This window comes from Bos indicus, chromosome 11 (genome assembly GCF_029378745.1).
Source record: "Bos indicus isolate NIAB-ARS_2022 breed Sahiwal x Tharparkar chromosome 11, NIAB-ARS_B.indTharparkar_mat_pri_1.0, whole genome shotgun sequence".
In the NCBI taxonomy this organism is placed as follows: Eukaryota; Metazoa; Chordata; class Mammalia; order Artiodactyla; family Bovidae; genus Bos; species Bos indicus.
Genome location: NC_091770.1, coordinates 98,766,452 through 98,792,853, shown reverse-complemented (window position 1 = coordinate 98,792,853; position 26,402 = coordinate 98,766,452). Strand labels below are relative to the sequence as shown.

The following is a 26,402-nucleotide window of genomic DNA, read 5'->3' as shown; positions in this document are numbered from 1 at the left end:
AAAGGGTAAGATCAAGTATTAACCTTTTATTCTCATAATTTTTTTTTCTTATTTTCCATAAAAATGAGAAAGGCCAATTTTGTTTACTCTGTCATGCGGACTTCTTTAAGGAGTCACCAGATCTATTAAGGGACCTCTTAGATTTGTGGCCCATGGAAATCTCCTCTCTTCGTCACAAGGTACAAATACACAAAACACACACTGACATGACTTCTCGCAGGTACAGCTGTCTTCAGTCGCTTTATTATTGCCCCTCAGCAACAAAGTGGTAATGGCAGGTGCTGGAGTGACATCAGGAACGCCAGAAGGAGGCAGTCAGGAAGCCCTTGGGGACAGGAACCTCCCTGTGCTGCAGACACTTCTGGTCAGGCAAAGACAAAGAAAACCAATGATTCTCTGATAACACTGCTTCCAACACCTGACAGTTAAAGAAGGATGTGGTATGTAATACATAGTGGAATATTAGCCATAAAAAAGAACAAAATCATGCCGTTTACAGCAACATAAATGGATCTAGAGATTGTCATACTGACGGAAGTCAGACAAAGATAAATATCATATATTACTTACATGTGGAATCTAAAAAAATGGTGCAAATGAACTGATTACAAAACAGAAATTAGAGTCATAGATGTAGAAAACTGTGGTTACCAAGGGGGAAAGGGGAGAGGGATAAATTGGGAGGCTGGGACTGACATATACACACTACTATATATGAAATAGACAATAAGAACCTTCTGTATAGCACACGGAACTCTACTCAATACTGTGTAATGACCTATATGGGAAAAGAATCTAAAAAAGAGTGGATATATGTGTAACTGATTCACTCTGCTATGCAACAGAAACCAACACAACAGTGTAAATTAACTACACTCCAATAAAACTTAGTTTAAAAGGAAAAGGCTGTGGTAAGACCTCTCCTGCATCAGCTAGAGTGGAGGGCAAAGGTCGGGCTGCCCTTGCGTCCGTCCCACCCTCGTCTCCACACACTGGCCTCGCGGTTCACTAGTGCTGCTTATCCAACTGAGCTACTGGAGACTGGACGTCAGCAGGCTGTCTTGGTAGATGCACCACAGAGTTCTCAATGATTTGTCAGAATTTACCTCTTCAACTTTTTTGGCACATGGAAAAAGGAAAGGAGTCTAACTCAAAGTACAGTCTGTTCTCATGAAGAAAAGTGACCAGTTCCCTAGACCTGAGACTGAGAAAAGAACCTTGGCCAAAATGCAAAAAAAAAGTTATCAGTGAGCTAAGATTCATTAAATATATTTTACATGTATTTTATTCTGCACAGGCAGTATGGACAGTGACACACAGAAAAATAATGAAATGGCAGCCCTTAAGGTGAAGAGGGAATGATGGACAAAAAGCAAGGGGGGGTGGTTTCCTGGTGGCCTAGAGGTTAGAACTCAGTGCTGTCAATGCCGAGGGTCTGGGTTCAAGCCCCGGTCGGGGAATGAAGATCCTATAAGCCGCACGGCCAAAAAAAAGTAGGGTTCAGAAAAATCAAGGGTAAGAGACTGCAATCAGTCTGGAGGGGAGGTCCAAGACTTGTCAGACACAGACACTGGAGGCTGACAACAGCTTGGGATATGCTGGTCTAAGGGCACCTTACCTCCAAGAACTGCTTGAGGCGTATGAAGGAACCCATCTGCCCTGAGCTTGTGATGGCTTCAATCCTATAAGGAGAGAAAGAAGACAGTACCTATGGTTCACACATATCTTTTAGAGAAGGGTTAGGGACCTGCTGATCTGGAGGAAGTGGCAGAATGAATGATTCCCAGAGATGTCTTCTAGACTTAGGATGCTGTCACTCTACTAAATGGTCTCAGCACTTTATTTCAGACAAAGGGGTAAAGGAGAAGAGAGCAGTGTTGCTTCTCAAGGTCTCTATCATCAGGTGAGATGGGTGTTGTCAATGCCTTTCTCCCTTCAGTGAGTTGAGAGGGATGAGAAAGGGCTTTGAAGTTGAATCCCCCAAAAGAGTCAAGCCAACTGGCTGATCAATCAGTTTCACCAACTGATTTACTGAGCGGGTTTGACTCCTTGGCTTCCTTCATGACTGCATGTTGTCACCATCCCAGATTGAGTTTGGAAAACAAGAGAGTTTTAAATGGGATCTGAATCCAAGATCTTCCTAATTTTTTTTTTATTTAGTCAATAATATTTAAGAGAGACTTAGTAGAGTTCAAAAGTGTTTATTCAAATAACAGAGAGGAGAAGGATGGAGCTGAAGATGTCTCACTCAACACAAGTGCTTCTGACTGAGTCAGAAACAGTATCTGAACTTCCCGGGTGGTACAATGGATAAGAGTCTGCCTGCCAATGCAGGGGACAGGGCTTTGATCCCTGATCTGGAAAGATTCCACATGCTGTGGAGCAGCTAAGCTCACGCTCTTAGGGCCCGTGCCCCACAACAACAGAAGCCATCTCCGCAATAAACCCGCACCCCACAATAAAGGAGAGACCCCATCAGAACAACTAGAGAGGGCCTGAGCACAGCAACAAAGACTCAGTGCAGCCAAAACAAATAAATAAGATAAATTTTTTAAAAAAGAAACAGCATGTGACAGCAGCCACGGGCATCTGGTTTCATGAGTTTTTACCTACCAAATTCTCTGGTGTCTACTCAACAAGTCTAATACCTTGGGAAGTAGTCCTCTTTGATGAGAAGTATCATCTTCCAGAACTGGACCTGGTACTGCTTCATGAGGGCATTCCCACACACCTAGAGGGGAAGGTGCGCACCGTCAGAGCAGGGAATGTAAACGCACACTCAGTCATAAAGGATAATCAGCCCTTTGCCTCTCATTCCTATCAAGAATTTCAGCCGCAATGCCATTCAGCCAGCTAAGCAAGGGAATTAAAATCCAACTTTCTTCTGAAGCATTCTCATGTATGGTAATACCTCCACATTTAACCAGACCGCCAGGTAGCCAGGTGTTTGAGAGGTTGTGACTCAAACTTAATTTACTATTGATTTTAAAGGAATAGCATTACTTCCCAACCTTGGTAATCAAGGTAGAAGGAATACCACGTGTTTTCAATGACTCAGGATCAATGTTCGTTTACTGTGACTGCAGGAGCTGTCAGGTGAGTAGAAACTGTTGGCATTATGGCGCAAGTGGTCTCAGATTTGTTACGGCATGTGCTCCAAGCATTTATTCTTTAAGAGCTGTCTCTTTTTCACAGAAACCCTTATTGGTACCCTATAGTGGGGGCCCCTTATGGGCAGACAGGACTGTACACAGCCTTCTAGATGAGACAGGTACCTGACCCAAGCTGGTTAATCTTATTCTCTCTCCTGTCTATTAGCAATCCCACTGATGGGACACTAGTCCCACTACACTGGGTGACCACACTGAGGCTGAGGGATACAGCCCAGGAGCATCTTCTCCACTGTGTGCCGAGAAGCAGAGAAGGGTGGCCTGAAGAGCAAGCAGAGGCAACCTGCAGGAGGAGCAAACATGAGAAGACCATGCAGTCCCAGAGAGGGGCTCCCTTGGTCCCTGGCAACATCCCAGTTCCTGGTTCCAGGCCCTGGTGGAACCAGGTTCAACTATGCATCCTACCCCCCATTCTCCGAGTGAGTCACTTCTATATCCCCAAAGCAAATTCCTTTTCATCTATACTGGGATGTACAGTTTTCTGTTCTTTACAATGACAAGACATCCACACAGAGAAAGGAAAGTACACTGGGAAGAAAAATCCAAAGCTAGCTTTCTCTTGGGGCTTGGGGAAAAATTTGTAACACTGGCCCCTAATGGTGTTCACCATTAGTCTCTATTTGTTTATTCGTCATGTCATACAGCGGCCCACTAGTGTTCTCTTGTGTGATAATTGTACTACATACCTCTAAGAAGTCAAAGAGGAGGGTGGCCGTCACATCTGACAGGGGCTCCATGTTTAAGATCTGTGCCAACCAGCGCCAACCATGATTTAAGCCATGAGGGTGAGTCTGGGAGCAGAGAGGCTTGGTCAGGATTTAATCTCATTTTATTAAGAGTTCTACATTGCCAACGTTATCACCCAGCCATTACCAAGGGGACATGAACCCCCTGATCACCTAACGTAAGCACATGCCACAGGGCAGAAACAACAGAAGCCAAACAAATTCTGTTTTTAAATATTGCAACACACTGGGACCCACACATTCTTCACTGGATTCCTTCAACACACAGCTGTCAGCCTCAGTTCCAGGAATCCCAGTTACCCTTATAAACAGTTATCTTAGTGACATTTTATTAATTATTCCTGGTACCTTTAGCACAACACCTAGGACATAGCAGGTGCACAGTAACAAGTTCCTAGATTCAGTCAGCTTATATTCCTTTCTCTTTGGGTTTCCAAGTCCACTAACTTCTCCATCTCTCTAATCTCCATTCCTTGCAAAATGAACTAGGCAGGCAGGTCAAAGCCCTGGCCCTCTGCTGTGGCTCTGACATTGACAAGTGTGTATCCTTACACCTTGCTAAGCCTCCGTCTGTCCCTCTGTGAAGTAAGGTATGTAACCTTGGTATGTAATTGGTCTCTAAGGCATCAATTAGTCTCTGAACAAATGACTCTGATGATCCAAAAGTTTCCTAATAATCAATACCCACTTCTCTAAAGAATACCTACGAAGCAGCGCTATTCTTTAACTTGTCACATGATGGGACTGTTCCTCTGAAAGGTCGGTATTTCCTTCAGGTAAGATATACTAACATAGACCCTGGTCCGACCGCTCATTATCCATAGTAACCCTTCTCTGCTACCTCTTGTCGGTTTCCATATGGCCACCGGAGCTGGATGATGGCGGCATAGAGGCGGATCATCCCAGACATGCGCTTGAGAAAGTTGTCCTGCTGCTCTACTTTGGAATCCTTCACTTGGTAGCCAAGCATCCTATGTGGTAAGAAAAAATTCAATGTGATAGAGTCAAAGTGAGGGTGACCAATCCATTACTATTTATGGCTAAAAGTAACAACATACCATTACATCTAGAATTGTTACTAATACATTATTACACACGACTACATTGGTAGATGCAATTTTGCTTACAAAACACTCACATCCATTGTCAAATCTGCAACATATAAACCTTGAGAGGTAAATTCCTAGAAGGTAATGAATATTATTACCCCCATTTACAAACAATGAAAAACAATCTTTAAGGAGATGAAAAAATTCCCGTTTTGAAAATCTGTTAATAGTCAAAACAAGGGTAAAATTCTAAGATCCCTGGATTCTAAATCCAGAATTCTTTCCTCTGTACTATATTGATTATTGATACTCAAATCCACAAATTCTAAAAGCCACCCAGTTTGCATGAAGACACTGTATTCTCTGACAAAATGTTCAAGGTACATAAGAGATGCTCTGGGGAGGGGAAATGAATCTCAAGTCTCTCTCTCTTCCATTCATCACCTGGGGACAGTAAGGAGAACACTTCACCTCTGATAGTCTTCCAAAGCCATTCCCTCTTTGAATGCTGGATAGAAAGGAACAGAGTAAGGACACTTCTTGTGCAGGTGAGCCAGGATGAGGGCCCCTACTCTGGGGTGGAGCTCCCAGATCCCGGACGCCACGACCGCGATGGGGAATGCTGCTTCGTGATGGGAGGCCACTTCCTCCTCCCCTTGTTTCTGGGAGCACAGAGAGGGGAGATTTTAAGTTAATATTCAAGAAAGGCTTAAAGGTTAGGCACCAGCCTCTTCTTCCCATACCTTTGGCAACAGGGTTTCTCACCACAAATTTCTCTGCCAGTTTGTACTGGACAAAGTCCAGGCCCTGTGGGTTAAGTGTGACAGACACGGAGCGCCCGCCAGATTGAACAGGTTTTCCAGAAAGTAAGCTGTGGATCTTGTCAAAGATCTCCTTCAGCTTCGAGCCTGGGTATGACAGAGATAGAGTCAGTGATAAGATACAACTGCAGTCAATCTATTTTTTTCATCACTGCAATAACAAAGCCTCTGTATAAACCCAGCCCTACAGAAGTTCAGAGCCTAAAGCCAAAATACAGATGCACAAACATATGACAATCAAATACATGTTGTGGAGGATGTGAAAGTACATAGGGTGTGGTATTATTTTGAAGGAATTTGTCATTGGTAGAATGAACTAATTCTGAAACTGACACATCAGAGATGAATAGTATAGAAATAGGTGTTGAATTGTTCTAGATGTGACAGGTGTGGCTGATGTGCCTAAAGGAGTCACTTGTAACTCCAGGGAAAACCTTCTAAAGAATCTCCAATTCACAGTGGCTTCCCCTCCTTCTCTTGGACCTACCTTCCTCTGTAGAAGCTATTATTACATTCATATTATAGATCCTGTGTGCCCCACCTTCTACACTGGCTATTTAGATCAAGATGAGTTAAGCTGAGCTAATCAGCCAGTTGACTGAGTCAATTCCCTGAAGTGGCCAGGCCTGTGACACACACATACGTAAGCAGTGGTGCTGCCATGTGGACCAAAGAACAGCCATCTACAAAAGGAGAATGAAGTGGGCAGAGGGAAGCCTAAGAGAAGAGAGAAAAGGGTCCTAACATTTCTGGCTCCTGAGATCCAGCCCCACTCCTGCCGTAGCAAACTGATTTATCTTTAGGACAAACTCCTCACTCTACCTATTTCTCCTTCCTTTCCTTTTTTTTGGCTTAAGCAGATATGAATTAGTTTCTATTATTTAAAATTAATGTTTGAATGAATACAGCATCTCCAATTTACCTGCCAAGTTCCTAATACCCTGCACCAAGTTCATAATCATTTTAAGAAATGTTTAAAAATCTCAGAAATATCCTCCCTAGACCACTGATTCAGTTTCATTGAAAAAACAGGGAAGAGGGGTGGCACCTTTCTTAGGAATTAAGAGAAAAAGGAAGAAACCAAGAGTTAAATAATGAGATGTCATAGAAATTTCAAGGCCAACAATCCCCTGAAAACAGAAGCAGAGACTCTAACCTGAGATATTAAAATATGTATGTTTCCATCAAATTTACTCAGCTCACGTTCCTGCCAACCTATAATCCTACTATTTCTTTACTGATGGTTTCAGAGGGCCCCACTGGCCATGTTCCCATTCAGTCTCTCTCCCTGTGCCCCTCGAATTAGGAAAATCAGATCCCAGCCCAGTGCCTGACATGGCCTCCCACATACCGTATGCCACAATGGCACCATATCTGTCTTTAAGTTCTGTTCCACATTTGACTACTCATGGACATGCACCTCTAAAGAGGCAGGAATTAGGTCACCTCTTTCTCAGTCACTCCACATTTACTGAGCACTAACTCTGCAGAATGTCTGTGTCTGACTGGGCTGTAAGCTCTCACAGAGCTTACGATACTGATGGAAACAAAGGGACACAGTTGTGAAGTAGGTAGGAAAATCAAGAACAGCAACTGCTGCTGCTGCTAAGTCTCTTCAGTCGTGTCCAACTCTGTGCGACCCCAGAGACGGCAGCCCACCAGGCTCCCCCGTCCCTGGGATTCTCCAGGCAAGAACACTGGAGTGGGTTGCCATTTCCTTCTCCAATGCATGAAATTGAAAGTGAAAGTGAAGTCGCTCAGTCGTGTCTGACTCTTAGCGACCCCATGGACTGCAGTGCACCAGGCTCCTCTGTCCATGGGATTTTCCAGGCAAGAGTACTGGAGTGGGGTGCCATTGCCTTCTCCGAAGAACAGCAAAACCAGAGCCTAATCAGATACAGACAGTGAACCAGAGGAAGCAGTCATGGGGATGACTCCCAGGTTCAGTTAAGGTGACTGAGTAGATAAGGGGCTACTACTGGTTACTTAGAGCAAACCAGAAAAAAGCTGGGCGAGAGGAGGATGATGAGAGGCCAGCTCGGAACATGCTAAACGTGCGGAAGCTGAGAGATACCTAGGCAGAGATGCCCTGCGGGTAGCTGGAGCAAGGTAACCCGAAGCTCAGAGGAAAGGAATGACCCAGAGACTGAGCTGGGTGTCATGTTGCAGAGGTGAAGTTTGAAGCCAGGGGGGTCTTAGAATGAAAACTGCAGGGTGAAAGCACATGCCCAGGACACACCTACCAGCCAGGTGGGGGCAGGAGACTGAGGAGCCCACAAGAGAGAGAGGGAGGAGGAGAAGCTGGAAATTAATGTTGCATCAGAAACTAGAGGACTAGAAGTGATAGAGAAGGGAACAGTCAACAGGGCCAAAGTGTAACATGAAGATTAGAAAAGACTGAGAAAACACAAAATCAAAAGAAACAGGTTTTAGAATGTGAGTGACAAGCATGTTTAAAGGGAAAGGAGCTTGTAAAGAAAGCCATTTTGTAGAAAACAGAAGAGCTCTCTCTTGAGAGAGATAGGAGGGGATGATAACAAGGCTGCCGAGGCTCGTTCAGGGCCGAGCGGAAGGGGAAGTGTGGGCCGGAAGGGTACTGCATTCTTTGAAACAGGATGGTTTCAAAGCAGGTAAATACAGCTGAGTATTACTGCAGTGGGGGGGTTGGGGGGTTGAGGGGGGAACCTGAAGACCTTACACCTGATGTCTCAGTTTTCCAGACGAAGGAGGAGGCAGGGGTGCCTGTGGTCAACTGAAGGGGAAAGACGGAGGACGAACTTGAGCAGACCAGGAAGGTGTGGGACAACTGTCTGGTCAACCTTGCCCTCAATGCCATGTCTACTAAAGGAAATGGCACTTTCAATTCTAGAAAGTGATACATATTTACTTACTTAGACCTTGTTTTGTTTCAGAAGGAATTTCAGGCAGCAAAGTGATAGGTAAGTTCAGTCACAGAGCCTCTCAAAGGCAAGAAGTGCGACTTTCCACACTTCTTATGCTATGCTATGCTATGCTACGTCACTTCAGTCATGTCTGACTCTGTGTGACCCCGTAGATGGCAGCCCACCAGGCTCTCCTGCCCCTGGGATTCTCCAGGCAAGAACACTGGAGTGGGTTGCCATTTCCTTCTCCAGTGCATGAAAATTGAAAAGTGAAAGTGAAGTCGTTCAGTCGTGTCCGACTCTTAGTGACCCCGTGGACTGCAGCCTACCAGGCTCCTCCATCCAGGGGTTTTCCAGGCAAGAGTACTGGAGTGGGGTGCCATTGCCTTCTCTGCCACACTTCTTAGGTAACAAGTTAATCCAGGGAACCTGAATGGAGGTTAAGTCAGAGCAGCTTCCCAGCTGCACAAGCTCCCCAGCTACTTGGCAGCGCAGTCTATACTGTGGAGGCTTCCACATCTGAGCTCTGTTAAAATGAACCTCTGTTTCTAAAGAAGAGGGGTCTTTCCCCTGTGTGGTTCTTCTTCTCTAAATCTCAGTCTCTGGAGAGACTGAGTAGGCATTCTGAGCATTCTCATGTATTAACAAGCAGGTTTCGAGTCTGGAAAAGCTATGTTGTAGGACAAAAGCAAAGAATGCAAGTCACATCCTAGGCTCCCTAAGGGGTGCTTTCCACAGTAACTTCCAATCGTAGCTAAGAGTCTTCCTAAATATTTACTACTAGTACACAACTTATTTAAAAAGAAAAAAGAGTCAACAAACACATAATGATTACCTTCTACACGCAGAGAGTAAACCAGCCAAGGCACATAGCTTATACACCTGATCCAACAGTCAACATTTGCTCAGACATAATCTATTTATAGGAACCTTACAGACAAGTGGATTTGGAATCTCAATAAACACTGGTACAATGAGGTGAAGGGCCATGTTCTTAGCTCTCTGACCAACCTGCAATGGTAGAGATCTGGCTCACTGGAATGGTGGCAGCCTTCTGGAGGTCCATCTTGATCTTTTTGGCCTGCCAGAGGAAAGTAGCAAGAAGGCCAACAGTGTTTTGAAGAGCTGAGTACGTGCCATTAGGATTGGGGATGTGATGTGACAGGCGAGCTACATTTCCTGGGGACATGAGGCTGTGGGGGGGCACCATCAGGCCCAGAGAATGCCCAACTCCTTCCCGCCTACCTGACTATCTTTGCTGTTGCTCAGGCCCTCGAAGGCCAGCACACACCGACTGGAGGCCTCCTGCAGCTGCTGGTACCACTGCATTGTACTGTCTTGCACCTTCATCTGGAGGTCTGAGGAATGAAAGACACTTCCATAAAAGGAGAATTGACTGAACACTTAATATGAGCCAGGTACTGTTCTAATCAACTTAAGTAGGATTTGTTGAACATTTAATATGAGTCAGGTACTGTTCTAATTATATATGTATTAACTGCTTTCACTGTCATAATAATCCTACAAGGTACATTCTATCATCTTCATTTTATAGATAAAGAAATAGCCATGGAAAGGTTAGGTAATTCAGCAAAGATACAATGCCAGGAAGTAGAAAAACTAGATTCCCACAGATCTGACTCCAAAAGCAGCATTCTCAACCATTATGCTGTATCAATTCCCTCATGTTTAAACATATATTCTGTACACACTTATTTAAAATACTCAGTAGCAGCAATGTGAAATAATAATATCTACTAGGATTATAGAGAATTTCAAGTCCTCATGGCAAGTGTTGGAATCTGAAGCCAGGCTCCACATCAATCAAAACTGAATGGAAATCATTAAAAGTACCGAATCTTACATTATGTGAAAGTTCTGATAAATTATCCTGTAGCTTAATACAGTATTCAAAACATGTTCTCACTTCTTTTCACATTCTGAATTACACAACACGTTAAAGGACCATTTCCACGCCAAGACCCACCTTCGTTCGGCTTCGCCCCAGGGCCCTGGTTGGGAACGGGCAACTCTTTGTGGGCCTCCGGCCTCTGCTGCATCTGTGACTCTTGCTGCTTTATCCGGGCCTCCTCTTCATCCCGCCTCCTCTTCTCCTCACAGGCCCTGCGGATCTCCTGATGCAAGTTCGAGAGGAGGTCGCGCATTTCCTGTAGCGCTCCCTCAGCCGCAGCTTGGTCCTCTACTGTGGGAAAGCCGTTCTGTCACGGTGACAGAAGCAGAGCTCAGTGGTTATTTCCTGAGCACCTGAGGTGCTGAATCATGCATCACACAAATCCATGTATTTCTAAACTGGAATTGTGTCAAGGGAGTACCCACAGTCAACATGTTGATACCTACTCCTTTCCTGTCCTCTTAAAGGTAATACTGATTTCCCATCACATCCACAGTACCGAAGGGGAGAGCTTTCAATGCTCTCACCAACACTGGGAACCAGCCTGTGTTTTCTAATACCTTTTCCCACTAATAAGTGATACGGCTTCGTGAAGAAACACGCAATTTTAGATCTGGAGAAGAAAATGTTCAAGATGAGGTAGAAAACAGCTTGCTTGCTTTCTGCTGCAACAGCTACTACTGGGGCCATGTCCAAGGGATGGAGAAGCCAACGTGAAGGTGTTCCCATACACAATCTGAACGACAAACTACGACAGATGACATTATACATCAAGTATATAAAGTTCACGTGTTCTTAATGATAGTAAAAAAAAAAAAACCAAAACCTCAAGTCACTGTGGGAAAATGCTAGGAAAGCAACTCTATATTCTGAAGACTGATCAAAGCAAAGACTCAAATATTTATCCTTCCTTCTCTGTATAGACTGTACTTAAGATAGTATATGGGGAAATTTTCTTTGTAGTAGAATTCCAGCTAAAAAATACGGAAAAATGATAGAAAAACTTAAAATTTAGCACCTCTAATGAAATAACAAGTATGAGTAAGGATCAGCAATGGCTACTAAATCATTAGCTAGAGACTCATTGAAATCTTTAAACTGGAAAATAACACTGACAGTATCTGAAACCACCAGTTGACCTTAACATCACAGGTAGAAAGACCGTCAGTAGTCTATGCCTCCTGCTGTGATTCATTAACAAATACACACCCCCAACTATGAAGTACTGCTGTGGGGAAAAAATCAAATGTGATCTGATCAAGCCTCTAGACTGTGCTGTCCGGGAGGGTAGCACACACAGCCACACACGGCTCTTTACATTTAAATTGAAAACTTTCTAAAAATTAAAATACAGTTCTTCAGTCACACCAGTCACATTTCAAGTGCTCAATGGCCATGTGTAGTTACTGCATGGCACAGATATGAACGTTTCCATCATCACCGAAGATTTGTTAGCTCTGCCCTAGAGAAAGTTACAAATTCACAGAAATACAGGGAATAAAAGAACATATAAAAATACACCAAAGGGTTAGGGTTAGCAATTGCACTGAAATCTTCAGAATGCAGAAAATTCTATTCACAACAATCAGATTCTTCAACAATGGCAAAAGAAAAAAGAGAGAGAGAAGGGAGGGGGAGTCTTGAGATTAAAAGACTTACTTAAGTAACAGACACAGCACACCAAAAAGTTGCACTGAGTATGGATGCTGATTTTCCAATCAGTTATAAAAAAAATTATTGAGATAACTGGAGAGATTTGAACACTGACTAGACATTTGATCATACTGAAGAAATTATTAGTTTTTTAGGTATGATATTAGCGTTTTGGTTATGTTAATATAGAGTTTTAGCTTTCAGAGATACACACTAAAGAACTTTCCAGATGAAGCAGTATGCCTGAGATTTACTGTAAAACCATCTGAGGGAAGGGGTGCAGGTGGCACCATAGACAAAAGGAGACTGTCATGTATGGAAGCTGTCATGTATGTCATATGTCATGTATGTCATGTATGGATTCTTGTGGAAGCTGGGGAATGGGTGCCCAATGTACATTATGCTGTTCTCTCCACTTCTATGTAGGTCTGATATTTTTCAAAAAGGAGGACAAACAAAAACCCCAAAGAGAGATATGAAAGGTAACAATAAACTTCTGCCTTAAATGTGATGAATGCTTAAAGCTCTTTCTTTTTTTTAGCCACGCCATGCACCCTGTGGGATCTTAGCTCCCCAACGAGGGACTGAACCTGGGCCCTTCGCAGTGAAAGCAGAGTCCCAACCACTGGACCACTAGGGAATTCCCAGCGCTGAAAGTTCTTAAATTTAGAATTCATACAAGTTGATTTCTTTAAAACACAAACTCTCATAGAGATATGAACTAAGGACAAAGAGCATACAATTCATAAAAGTATGAACTGGTACAACTTAGAGATGTTAACAGTTCAACAATAAGTGTTTTCAATAAATTTGGTATGGTTACGTCGGAAGTTATGCGATTTCATCTGTTCAAATATTTGGGCTTCCCTGATAGTTCAGTTGGTAAAGAATCTGCCTGCAATGCAGGAGACCCTGGTTCAATTCCTGGGTGGGGAAGATCCACTAGAGAAGGGATAGGTTACTTATATTTACTGAATACCTATTACGTGTCAATAGCTGCAGTTTTTAACACTGCCTTAAAAACACCAAAGTATTTGTCACAATTATAGTAATTATGCTTTCAAAATGTCATGTTAACTGGAAAAAGCAATACCCATTTCGGTAAGGTTTTAACTTTTATCATAAACATGGCAGGTGTCCAGTATATATTAATGAACTAAAGTGTTCTGCAATTAGACAAAACAAATATTTTTTAACCTAAGGTAAGAAACTCTCTATCTACAGAAGCCAAATTAGCGTGGGGAATCTCTCTCTCACACACACACTCTCTCTCTCTCTCTGTCAGAGAAGAAATAAATGCTAACCGTGGTTGTCTCCAGGTAAGAGGATGATAAGTGATAATAAGCAGGTGATATTTTTAAATCACAAAACCATTTTGCTTTTAAAGTTCTTCATTTCAAAGACAGGAGAGAGAATGTTCTTGAAGCCCCCTCACCTCAGAAGTGGCCCGGATGATCCCTGAGACAAGACTGCACAGCTGGTTGCCTCGGGTCCGGAAGGCAGACAGGTCGACCTGGAGCAGGTCCCTGTGCTGGTCCGAGGCGTCCAGCTGCTGGCTGAGGTGCAGCACCTCCTCCTGCAGGGCGTAGAGGCCACGCAGGCGGGCCTGGCCTTCTTCCTTCCGGAGCCGCTCCTGCTCCTCTTGCTTCAGGCGCTGCTGCTCCGCTTCCCGCAGCTTCAGGTTGAGGATCTACAGAAAGGGCTGTCAAGTTAAGGGGCTCCTGGGACTTCTCCTTCTACATTCCTCCAGTCCCACGCGGACTGCCTGTTCTCACAGATGGGCCCCAAGTCAGCCACAGAGTGGCAAGACAGAGGCGGGTCCTCTGTGACTGCCAGACAGTGAACACCCACACGGATTCTCCCGGGCGCTGACCTTCGCTCTGTGACGATGCTCGGCTTTCAGCTTCTCTTGCTGCCCCAGGGCTTCTCTGGAGCTGAATGAAATATGGAGGGAGGAAGAGTCAGGGATGCTTCCTAAAATTGTTCTGCCTCTCTTTGATTTGCATTGGTCATCTTTGCAAGGTTGATCCTTTTTCTAGGTTATAAGCTTCTCTGGCTATTTTATTTTGGCATGTAAGGACTCAGATTCTTCCCTCTGGGTTTTATGTTGGGAAAGAGCTCTGGTTGACCATGCTGACATTCCCCTTGTAATTCAGGGAGACTCACCTCTTCTCCATTACTTCCCGTAAGTCCTGGAATTCTTTATGATGCTTCAGTTCCTTTCGTTCATCAAACCGCTTCAGCTGTTCAGATGCCATCTCAGAAAGGGCCCGGACCTTCTTCTCCTGCTCCTCCTGCCACTGCCTCAAGCCCTCCTGCAAAGGGTCAGCACCTGCTCTCTGGAGCTCCATTATACCCTGCTCATCTACCCCTGTGAGACGCCCTCCCATCAGGCCTTAACCCCATCAAAGATATTCCGGGGCATGGAATCATCTTCCTATTTCTCAAAATCTTTGCTTGAATCACCTGTCCCCTTTGGGTCAATCTTTAAATTCAACTGTTGTGGAAAGCTTTCCCAATTTGCTCCATACTGTTCCTGTCACTCCAGCATAAGCAAGAATGGATGGGATTTTACCAATATATTATCAAATAGCCCTGCACTTTTAACTTTCCAACCTGTGCATTCTTTTTTTTTTTTTTGGCCACGCCCTGTGGCTTGTGGGATCTTAGCTCTCCCACCGGGGATCAAACCTGGGTTCTCGGCAGTGAAGGCAGAGTGTCCTAACAACCGGACTGCCAGAGAATTTCCATCCTGTGTATTCTGATGAGGGCTTCAGGGTCATCTACAGAAATTCTTATTCTAATTCTGTAACTATGCTATTCCTATCTCACTTCTTTCCATAAGTTATTATCTCTGCCTAGATTCTTTTCCTCCATCTTCACTTAGGAACATCCCTTTCTTATATACCTAAAGGTACCAGGTATTTCATTTATTATTCACAAGAGTACTCACATTTGACTTTTAAGGGCATTTAGACATTTTAACTATCAAAATTTAAAGTGTACCTATCCTCTGACACTTGTTCCATTTTACAAACTTGTCCTGAGGAAATACTTGCCTATGTGTGCAATGATATATGCATAAAAATGTTCATTACAGCCCTGTTGATAACGAATTTGAAACAATTTAAATCAACAGGGAAATAAGTATAGTAGGTCATCCTAGAGAATACGCTATAGTCTTTAAAGAGAATAACATACTATATATATATAGGCATGGAGATATATCAAAACATACTTTTAAAAGATATCAAGGTACTCTATTCTGAAACTTATTCTGCAACACGAGGGGGATTATCAGCAGTGAAAAACTCTCTACTTAGGTCTGGAAGACAGAAAGACCATGGACAAGTAATGACTGACAGAGCAGAGCTGAGAAAACCTGAACACACACACTCTCTGTCTCCCTCTAACCATCCCCCACCGTCTCCACGGCTACATCCTTGAATCTAAGCACTCATCACCCTTTTTCATCCAGTGTCAAAGTGACGGCTTAGTGAGTGTTGCTCTCTCTTACTCAGACTATAATAGTCTTCTAACTATAGTTCACTCATTTCTCTTGCTTACTTCTGCCTCTCCCTGCAGCAAATAAACTCTATGAGGATATGGACTGTGTCTCCTTTGTTCATTGTTTTATCTAGACATACATTCTAAAGGAGATCAGTCCTGGGTGTTCATTGGAAGGACTGATGCTGAAGCTGAAACTCCAATACTTTGGCCACCTGATGCGAAGAGCTGACTCACTGGAAAAGACTCTGATGCTGGGAGGGATTGAGGGAAGGAGGAGAAGGGGACGACAGAGGATGAGATGGCTGGATGGCATCACCGACTCGATGCACATGAGTTTGGGTGAACTCTGGGAGTTGGTGATGGACAGGGAGGCCTGGGGTGCTGCGATCCATGGGGTCACAAAGAGTCGGACACGACTGAGCAACCAAACTGAACTGAACTGAGAACAAAAGTGCTCAATAAATATTTGGTGATTCCATGAATAAACGGATGAGGGTAGATGCTAGAATTTCACTTTATAAACTCACCTATCTGTAAAAATTTTTACAAAAGCATGCATTGTTTTTCTAATAAAAAAAGTAGTCACCTGAATCACACCATTTTTAATCAGCTATACCCTAGTACAAAATAGAAATTAAAAAAAATAAAGTTAAATAAACATTAAAATAGTGTTATCCTTTTTTCAAGAAGCTGTTAAAGTCCATCTTCTCAGTATAATCTTATCTGACAATGCAGATCATCTTCAAATTTTGGAAAAGTAAATGGAAGCCAAGAAAGTCTCAGTAATCTTCCTAGGGTCACAGGTAAATTAGAAAAGCTAGGACCTGAAACCAGCTTTGACTTGAGAGAGCTTACTCGTGACTGTTACACTGTAACCATCTCCCTAACTGAGATGAAGCCACTAGTAGGTGGGCAGGGTGATCAGCATGTGGTGGACATTCTTAGTCCCTGAGGAACTGCATTTGAATATGGCTCCCTAGGGTCAATGTCAAGCCTGCCTTACTTCACGGGTTACTTACTGCTCCTTTCATTCTGTGCACCAGCTCATACATGCGGATGCAGCCTTCCACTTTCATCCCCCGGGGGGACTGAAGTACCACAGGCTCTGTATGTGGAGACTCATATTTGTCCTGTATAGACAGAAGACAGAAAAATTAAGCTTTTAAGATGGTCAAGTTGGTATTATTCTGTCTGAACAAAAAAGCCACATCCCCGCTTACAATCAGCAACCAATAACAACAAAACAATTTAGGTGCTTTTCATGATATTGACCTTATTCTAATTGTTCTCCTTAGCAAATTAAGTGGGTGTTTTTGCTTTGGACAGTTTTTTTGTGTTATTTTTTTTGCTTGCTTCTTTATTTTGATATGCCTAGTGTATTCCCCTTTTTTTCTTTTCTAATAAGTGTCCATTTTTGCTGGGGTGGGTTGGACGGAGAAACCCCAGCCCACATTCCTAGTTCATCCATGCCCCCTAGCCTCAGGGGTCAGTAGCCATGAGATCAGCCCAGCAATCAAAGTACTCTATTCCTCTGTACCCAGTGTCTACTTCAGGAATGAGGCTTATGACTTAAGCCAGAGTCTACCTCTGAACTTTTCTTTTTTATATATCTATTTATTTATTTTTAATTGATTGATGACTGCTTTACAATTTCTGAACTTTTCCAATGGAGGTATTTTGGAGGGATTTCTCTTCTTCTGGGGACGCTAACCTAAGCAGGTATCTGTCTAGGGCTATCAACAGACATCTTGCCACACAGTCTATCTGAAAGATGAAATCAAGAAGTTACACAGAACTGAGAGAAGAGAAGCAAAGCCCCGTGTTTGAGTCACTGGATCAAGTCAGAAATAATATCAAGGAGAGACAAGCAGAAAATAGATCCTCCAGATCAAACTGATTCCACATTCCTAGACTTCCTGGTTATATGAACTATTAAATTTCTCCCCTGACCCCTTTGTTTTGTTTAAGCTAGTTTAAACTAGGTTTTCTGTTACTTAAATACCAGAAATTCCTAATGATACAATTTGTTATTTAAAGCCATTCAAAACTTTACTTAAACCTTAAGAATTATGGAATTTTATACCTGGAGAGGCCCTCAACAATTTAGTCCAGTACCAGATTTACAGATGAAGAAACTGAGGGAAAAGGGAAAAAACTGTAGGGAGAGAGGCATCTTTCCCTCAGATGCCTGTCTGAGGGTATGCCACAATACTGGCAGGATCAGAACTGGAAACTGCTGCCTCTGAGAAGCTGCTCACAGAAACTTTTTTTTAATCTTGAAATAATTACAACTCATTGGAAATTGCAAAAAATGTACAAGGAGGCTCATGCACTCTATATTTACCCAGTTTCCTCAAATAGTAACATCTTTCACAAATACAGTAAAATATCAAAAACAGTAAACTGATGGTACAAGTCACATAACTTGTTCAGATTTCACCAGTTCTGACAGGAATTCACTTGGGTGTGTGTAGTTTTATGCCATTTTATCTCACGTATAACAACGATTATAAAGGTCAGAACTGTTCACCACAGAGATCCCTGGTGCCACACCTTTACATCTCCTACCCGTTCTCCAACTCTATAATGACTGTATTTCAACAACCTTAAATAAATGGAACCACATGGCACATAATCTTTTTTCTTTTGGCTGCTCCACATAGGATGTTAATTCCCCAACCAGGGATCAAACCTGCGCCCCCGCACTAGAAGCCTTCATCCCAGTTTTAATTTGCATTCCATTAATGCCTAGTGATTGAACGTATTTTTGTGCACTTATTTTGTCACCTGTGTATCGTCTCAGGTGAAAATGTCTGTTCATATCTTTTGGTCATTTTCTAATTGAAGGTTAGAAAGTTTCTGTTTAACCTTTGAGAGTTTTAAAAATATATTCTAGATATATAAACCTTTGTCAGACATCTGATTTGCAACTATTTTCTTCCAGTCACGAGTTTATTATTTTTCTACTGAGAATTTTTTAAAAAACATTTACTTATTTATTTGGCTGCTCAGAGTCTTGCAGCATGCAGGATCTAGTTCCCTGACCAGGGATCAAACCCAGCCCCTCTGTACTGTGAGGAGTTTTAGTCACTGGACCATCAGGAAAGTCCTCAGGTTTTTTATTTGATGAGGTCCAATGTATTAATTTTTCCTTTTATGGATTTAGTTTTTAGTGTCAAATCTAAAAACCCTTCAACTGACCCTGCTGCTGCTAAGTCACTTCAGTCGTGTCTGACTCTGTGCGACCCCATAGACGGCAGCCCACAAGGCTCCCCCGTCCCTGGGATTCTCCAGGCAAGAATACTGGAGTGGGTTGCCATTTCCTTCTCCAATGCATGAAAGTGAAAAGTGAAAGTGAAGTCGCTCAGTCGTGCCTGACTCTTAGCGACACCAAGGACTGCAGCCTACCAGGCTCCTCCATCCATGGGATTTTCCGGCAAGAGTACTGGAGTGGGGTGCCACTGCCTTCTGATAATGTTTTTTTCTCCTAAAGTCTCATAGTTTTACATTTTGAGTTAATTTTAATGTAAGTTATGAGGTTTAGGTTGAAGTTCATTTTTGCACCTAAGATGAGGTGCAAAATATAAACTTAAAAGTAAACTTCTTATGCATGGAATCATGCAGTCTTTCATAATATGAATAACCATCTCTGTCCTATATTACTTTTTAGGATTATTATTTACTGTACTATAAATTGTTACTTATTGCAAATAACTCTCACAAAGACATTTCCCCAAAGAAGTTATACAAATGGCTAATAAGAACATGAAAATATGCACCACATCACTAATCATTAAGGAAATGCAAATCAACACCATAGGAGATATACTTCTTACCCACTAGGATGGCCACTGTGGGGGAGGAAAAAAAACCAACAGTAAATAACAAATATTAGCAAAGGTATGGCAAAATCGAAACCCTTGTGCACTGCTAGTAGGAATATAAAATGGTACACTTGCTGTGGAAAACAATACGATGGGTCCTCAAAAATTTAAACACAGAATTACCACATGATCCATCAATTCCACTTCTGGGTACATACCCCAGAGAACTGAAAACAGCTACTCAAACTAATAGATGTACATGCATGTTCATAGCAGTACTAGTCACCAACAGCCAAAAAGTGGAAGCAATCCAAATGTTCAGAGACAGATGAATACAGTGTAATACTATTCAGCCTTAAAAGGAAGGAAATTCTAGCACATGCTACAACATGGATGAACCCCTGAAGACAGTATGCTAAGGGAAATAAACCAGTCACAAAATGACATACATGATTCCACTTTTATCAAGTATGTAGAATTGTCAAATTCATGATGGTTTTTAGAGACTGGGGATGGGAGGAAATCAGGAGTTACTGATTAATGAGTATTCTTAGTTTGGGATGATGAAAAAGTTCTGGAGATGGATAGTGGTGATGGTTATACAACACTATGAATGTGCTTAATGCCACTGAATTGTGACATTAAAAATGGTTAAATGGTAAATTTTATGTCATGAATATTTTGCTAATTAAAAAAATATGTTTGCACCCTTTTATCTTTGATGCCTATTATTTGGGCATTTATTTTAAGACAGCTAGAAGATATACTTTAAGATTAAAAAGAGAAAGATCTCTCTGCAGAAAGTTTTTCAGAGGAGTATCTTTAAAAGCAATGAAATGGAAAAACATAAATGCTAAATAATAAAGGAACAGTTCAATAAATTACAGGATATTGCATATCCTGTAAGTAGATATTTACAAAGGTGGAAATAACATGAACAAATAATTCAAATAGTTAGCAAACAAAGTAAAGTCAGAAAGGAAAATTAGAACACGGAAGTACACATACAATTTAATTATGCAAAGGTATAAGGATGCAGGCTTATGAGACTGGAAAGGAGTAACTGTTGACTGAAATGATGAGATCATAGGGAGATTTAACTTCTTCCTTTTGATGTAATGTTTTCAGTAACCAAAAATTTTCAGTGAGTATGAACAAAAAGGACTTTGTCTTTTGGAACCCAAACATGAAAAAAGTAATCTCTACCTTTCTAAAGAGTTGCCTAGTCTTATTCTGCTGACACAAAAACCTTGAAAAAGCAAAATAATGCTATAATGCATTATTTTAGTTTAGAAGGCTTTTCTTCTTTACATTCTTAGGCCAAATACTACTTCCTATATCTTACTTTGATCCAGAAAGGATTTAATGCAGCTTATAAAGAACATAAAATATAATAACAAGCACAAACTAATAGTCAGAAAACATATTAAACAGAATGAGGCAGATATATAGAGATAGAGACAGAAACGAATCATCTCTAAGATATATTGTCAAGTGGAAACACAGAAACCAATGAAAACAAACAAGATCCACAATAGTATATTCTAGCAACTTTGTTTAAAGAGAAAGAAAAAAAACAGAAATGAAGAAAAAGAAGTACACATGGAACCTCTCTGACCACCCAGTGGTTAAGACTCTGTGCTCCCAATGTAGGGGGCAAGTGTTTGATCCGTGGTCAGAAAACTAAGATCCCACATGCCACACAGTGTGGTCAACAGATTAATTTAAAAAAATATAATCACCAAAAAGAAAATACATATGTTCTTACATATCTGTACTTATACAAACTAACTCTGGAAACAGGAAGAAAGAGAAGAGCAAAGCACAGCAGAGCATCAATAACAATTTGTTTTTAAGTGGGAGAACTATCTCATCCTCTGTCGCCCCCTTCTCCTCTTGCCCTCAATGGAGGTGACAGAGGATGAGATGGTTAGATGGCAGCATCAACTCAATGGACGTGAGTTTGACCAAACTCCAGGAGATAGTGAAGGACAGGGAAGCCTGGTGTGCTACAGTTCATGGGACTGCCGAGTCGGACACAACTCAGTGACTGGACAACAATAACAACAATAAGAGAAACAAAGGCAGGAACAAAATCGAACCAAAAAGTTACAAATTCATTTAGAACCAGTGATAAGGTATGTAAGTCTAAGAGCAAGTATAAAATTCATTCTCAGTCTTCCAGCAGGCAACAACAAAAAGGGAGACCTTAAGAGTTAAATGTAATGCTTATGAGAAAAAACAATCCAACTGCTCAAGAAATTAACCACTATTCTTGGTATTAAGAGAGGAATTTCTCTCTCTGGTCTTCATAAAAAGATGTGGTAAACACTGTTCCTACAAATAGCTACATGAAGAAGAAGCAATCATTACTTTCTCAGAGTAAAGTCCTTGTAGTATGACAATGATATTATAAGTTAGACACTTCAACTTTGCAGCCACCATTGTCTGTCCTAAGCTGAGTAAAAACCTTACCTTGGTTCCATTTGATGTTGCTGAGGAGACTGGTGAGTAGGCAGGGTTTCTGAGAGGAGATCTGGGAACAGATGAAGGTTGGTCGAGGGCTGAAGTAGACACAGAGGATGCTGACGTCTCAGAGGGAGGTGCGTTCTTTTGTATGTGGGGCAGGACATGATCTACTACCCATCCAGAGTATGAAGACAGCTTGGGAAGAGACATACATTCTTGTAAAACATCCTAGGAGACAAGATAAAAGTTAAGTCCAACTTGCATGTTAACTGATCTAAGAAACCAAAAAATAATTTTGTCCTTATAATCCACTATATGCTTTACTGAAAACCTAAGAAGTCCTAATAAGCATAAATATATACATACATGCTGCCGCTGCTGCTAACTCACTTCAGTCGTGTTCGACTCTGTGCGATCCCATAGACAGCAGCCCATTAGGCTCCTCTGTCCCTGGGATTCTCCAGGCAAGAATACTGGAGTGGGTTGTCATTTCCTTCTCCAATGCATGAAAGTCAAAAGTGAAAGTGAAGTCGCTCAGTTGTGTCCGACTCTTAGCGACCCCATGGATTGCAGCCTACCAGGCTCCTCCATCCATGGATTTTCCAGGCAAGAGTACTGGAGTGCGGTGCCATTGCCTTCTCCGATATACATACATACCAAGACCCAAAGTAACTGTATTAACAATCAGAGATGAAAAGAAAGTACAGTAGTTTCTTGATAATGATCTTGACTACTACCTTTTTAGAGTATCAGACTAAACAATCCTAACTGCAGAAAAAGGAACAATTCACAAAGATGGTCATTAAAGTAGACCTGAAAGCAACCTAAAACGTTGGAATGGAGAAGAACATATGAGGAATTTTGAAGTAAACTATGGCATACACACGACATGAGTCTGAGTGAACTCCAGGAGTTGGTGATGGACAGGGAGGCCTGGCGTGCTGCGATTCATGGGGTCGCAAAGAGTCGGACACGACTGAGCGACTGAACTGAACAGATGGCATAAACACTCAGTGAATATTAGTCATTTAAAAGTGCTGTGAATTCTATGTAAGATTCAATTTTTTCCAGTTTTATTGAAAAACAGACATACGTCACTATAAAAGTGTAAGGTGTAAACATGATGGTTTGATTTACATAGATTATAAAATGATTAAATAGGTTCAGCTAACATGCATCTTATCCCATGTGTGCACACATGCCAAGTTGGTTCAGTTGTGTGCAACTCTTTGTGACTCTATGGACTGTAGCCTGGCAGGCTCCTCTGTCCATGGGATTCTCAAGAATACTGGAGTGGGTTGCTGTGTCCTCCTCCAGGAGATCTTCCCGACCCAGAGATTGAACCCCCATCTCTTACATCTGCACTGGCAGGCGGGTTCTTTACCCCTAGTGCCATCTGGAAAGCCCATCTTCTCATATAGGTAAAATCAAAAGAAAGAAAAAAGGACTCTCAACATGTACTCTCTTAACTTTCTTACATATGGTATAGCTGTGTTAGCTACAGGCATCAAATTGTATCTTACATCCCTCGTACCTTTATTTTTGGATCCCATTTCAAAAGGTGTTTTTTTGTTTACTTTATGTTTCTGATATTTCATTGTTAGTGTAAAGAAATGCAACAGATTTCTGAGTGTTAATCTTGCATCCTGCTCCCTTGCTAAATTTATTTATCAGTTCAAGCAGTTCTTATGTGGAGTCTTTAGGGTTTTTTACATACAGTATCATGGCAGCTGTATATAATGACAATTTTACCTCTTCCCTTCCAATTTGGATACCTTTTCATTTTTTCTTGTCTGACTGCTGTGGCTAAGACTTACAATACTATATTGGACAGAAGTGGTGAGAACAGGCATCGCTGTCTCGTTCCAGATTTTAGTAGGAAGTTTTTCAGCTTTTTACAACTATGGAGTATTGTGCTGGCATGTGGGTATGTCATAAGTAGCTTTTATTATGTTAAGATAGGTTCCTTCTATACACACTTTGATAAGAATGGATTTTTGTCATGAATGGATGTTGAATTTGAGTCAACAACTTCCTCCTCATTCTTTACACCAAAATAAATTCCAGAAGCAATGCTTCAAATGTAAAAATAAAACCACACACACAAAAAACACCATAAAACAGGAATAAATTTTAACTGACAAACTAGAAAAAAAATACGCAATGTATGACTCAGATAAAGTAATATTATTATCCCTAATACATAAAGAACTTACAAAATACTGGCAAAACCCCAACAAGAAAATGAGCAAAATGAGCCTAAGAGATATAAACTGGCAATTCAAAAATAGATATAAAATTGGCTCTTAACACCATTTGGGCACATCACAGAAAAGGTTGATTAAGGGAGAAGTCACCAATAAACGCTAAGAGTGGAGGTTTGACAAAATACTAATTACGTACATTAGTATTAGGAAAAATGATGAATTTTAAGTGGAAATATCTAGCAGATGCCATTGTGATCAACTGATAAGTGTTAGCATCACCAGTGCTGGGATGGGCTGAAGCAATTATGTGCTACGGATTTAAGTTACTGAGAACACCTCATCATTTCTGCGTTATTCGTGCCAAGAATGCATAACCCGAGTCGACATCGAACAGACTGATGGAATTCATCGAACAGACTCATGATGGAATTCATCCTATAGAATGTAAGGTATATATACTCTTTAAAACTGTCAAAGACAGAGAAATGCTTTAGAAGTGCTATATATTTCCGTTTGAAGAGACTTCATACCTGTAGCTAGATTACGAGCAACGCGGGAAAAGGCTATGCCTTAAATATCGCGACATTCCCCACCTGCGCGGTCTATTACACAGTTCAGCACATCTTAGATGCAGCGACCACGCCCCCACTGTTTCCAGGTGTGCCCGATGCCATCTAAAAATTTGGTCAGGGTAAGAGCTGAAGGGCGCGCGCCACAGAGGAAGAGACGGTTGGATGGCATCACTGACTCAATGGACATGAGTCTGAGCAAGCTCCGGGAGATAGTGAAGGACAGGGAAGCCTGGCGTGCTGCAGTCGCCAAGAGTCAGGCACGAGTGAGCGACTGAACAACCACCACCAACAACCGCTCACCGCTCAATCCGATCTCCCAACACAAGAGACGCGCAGTAATAAACTGACCCTGAGAGGCCAGGGCTGCTTTGACAACCAGAGCGGAGGCGCCTAACTTCGGCAGCGGGGAGCAATGAAGCCTTCAGAGAAGAGCATTTCTGAAGGGGAGCTCCTGAGAAGCTAGAATAGTGGAGAGAAATAGAGAGCAAACTGTAGGACACGGCGACGCACACACAGGAATCAAGAAGCGGACGCGTGTTGTGACAAAGAACGCAGGGGCTCCTCGGAGGTGGGCTTGCCAAAGGCTAAGGAAGGGCAGAGGCCCCGGACGAAGGGCGGGTGGGATCGCCGCCCGCTTAGGGGCCACTGCTTACCTCACCCCGCAGCAGCCAGTCGCGGTCGTAGCAGAGGCGACCTTTGTCGCAACTGCGCAGAGCCTGCAGAGTTTCCCAGCAGCGACCCTCAGAAGGCATGGCCTGCCCAGCTACAGATCTTTAGACGCCCCGCTTGTGACAAAACAAATCCTCGAATCAGCCGCCCGGAAACAGGTCCTAACTTCCGCTTCCGGGGCGGACAGGCAGGAGCATAGTTCAACTCCGCCCCCATGGCTGCGTGGTCCCGCCTCTCGCACCAAGCCCGCCCACCCATGCGCCTGCGCACAGGACTTGGCCCGTGGTTCCTGCTTCCTGCCACGGCTTTAGACCTAGGAGCTTCGTTTGGGTGGGCCTTATAGGTTACAGAAAAGTGAATAGGTTTGATGAGGTTGTCAAGTTGGAATCCTCATACACTACCAGTGGGACTCTAAGATGAGGCAGCTCCTGTGGAAGACAGTCTGGCAGGTCCAGGGGTTGACTGTGCCCTTCCACTGGCGGGGAGGCTTGGGTTCCATCCCAAGTCAGGGCATTAAGCTTCCACATGCCATCCAACCGTCTCATCCTCTTGCCCCGTTCTCTTCCTGCCCTCAATGTTTCCCAGCAACAGGGTCCTTTCCAATGAGTTGGCTCTTCGCATCAGGTGGCCAAAGTATTGGAGCTTCAGTTTCAGCATCAGTCTTTCCAAGGAATATTCAGGGTTGATTTCCTTTAGGACTAACTGGTTTGATCTCCTTGCAGTCCAAGGGACTCTCAAGAGTCTTCTCCAACACCACAGTTAAAAAGCATCAACTCGTCAGGCGCTCAGCTTTCTTTATAGTCCAACTCTCACATCCATACATGACTACTGGAAAAACCATAGTTTTGACTAGATGGACCTTTGTCAGCAAAGTGATGTCTCTGCTTTTAATATGCTGTCTAGGTTTGTCATAGCTTT

At 42.5% G+C, this 26,402-nt stretch overlaps 1 protein-coding gene across 1 annotated transcript; it reads right to left on the bottom strand.

Annotated features, from left to right (window-relative positions):
* GLE1 (GLE1 RNA export mediator) lies at positions 1-25,666 on the bottom strand. Its single transcript, XM_019970957.2, has 16 exons — positions 25,469-25,666; positions 22,043-22,264; positions 16,763-16,873; positions 14,400-14,548; positions 14,107-14,167; positions 13,669-13,923; positions 10,656-10,887; positions 9,914-10,026; positions 9,680-9,749; positions 5,731-5,873; positions 5,437-5,627; positions 4,758-4,887; positions 3,857-3,961; positions 2,649-2,731; positions 1,619-1,682; positions 1-361 (listed from the first exon to the last, which is right to left on the bottom strand). Exons 1-16 carry the CDS (start codon positions 25,565-25,567, stop codon positions 293-295), a joined length of 2,097 nt encoding a protein of 698 aa, XP_019826516.2. The 5' UTR covers positions 25,568-25,666; the 3' UTR covers positions 1-292.
* Between the last annotated feature and the right edge of the window lie 736 nt (positions 25,667-26,402).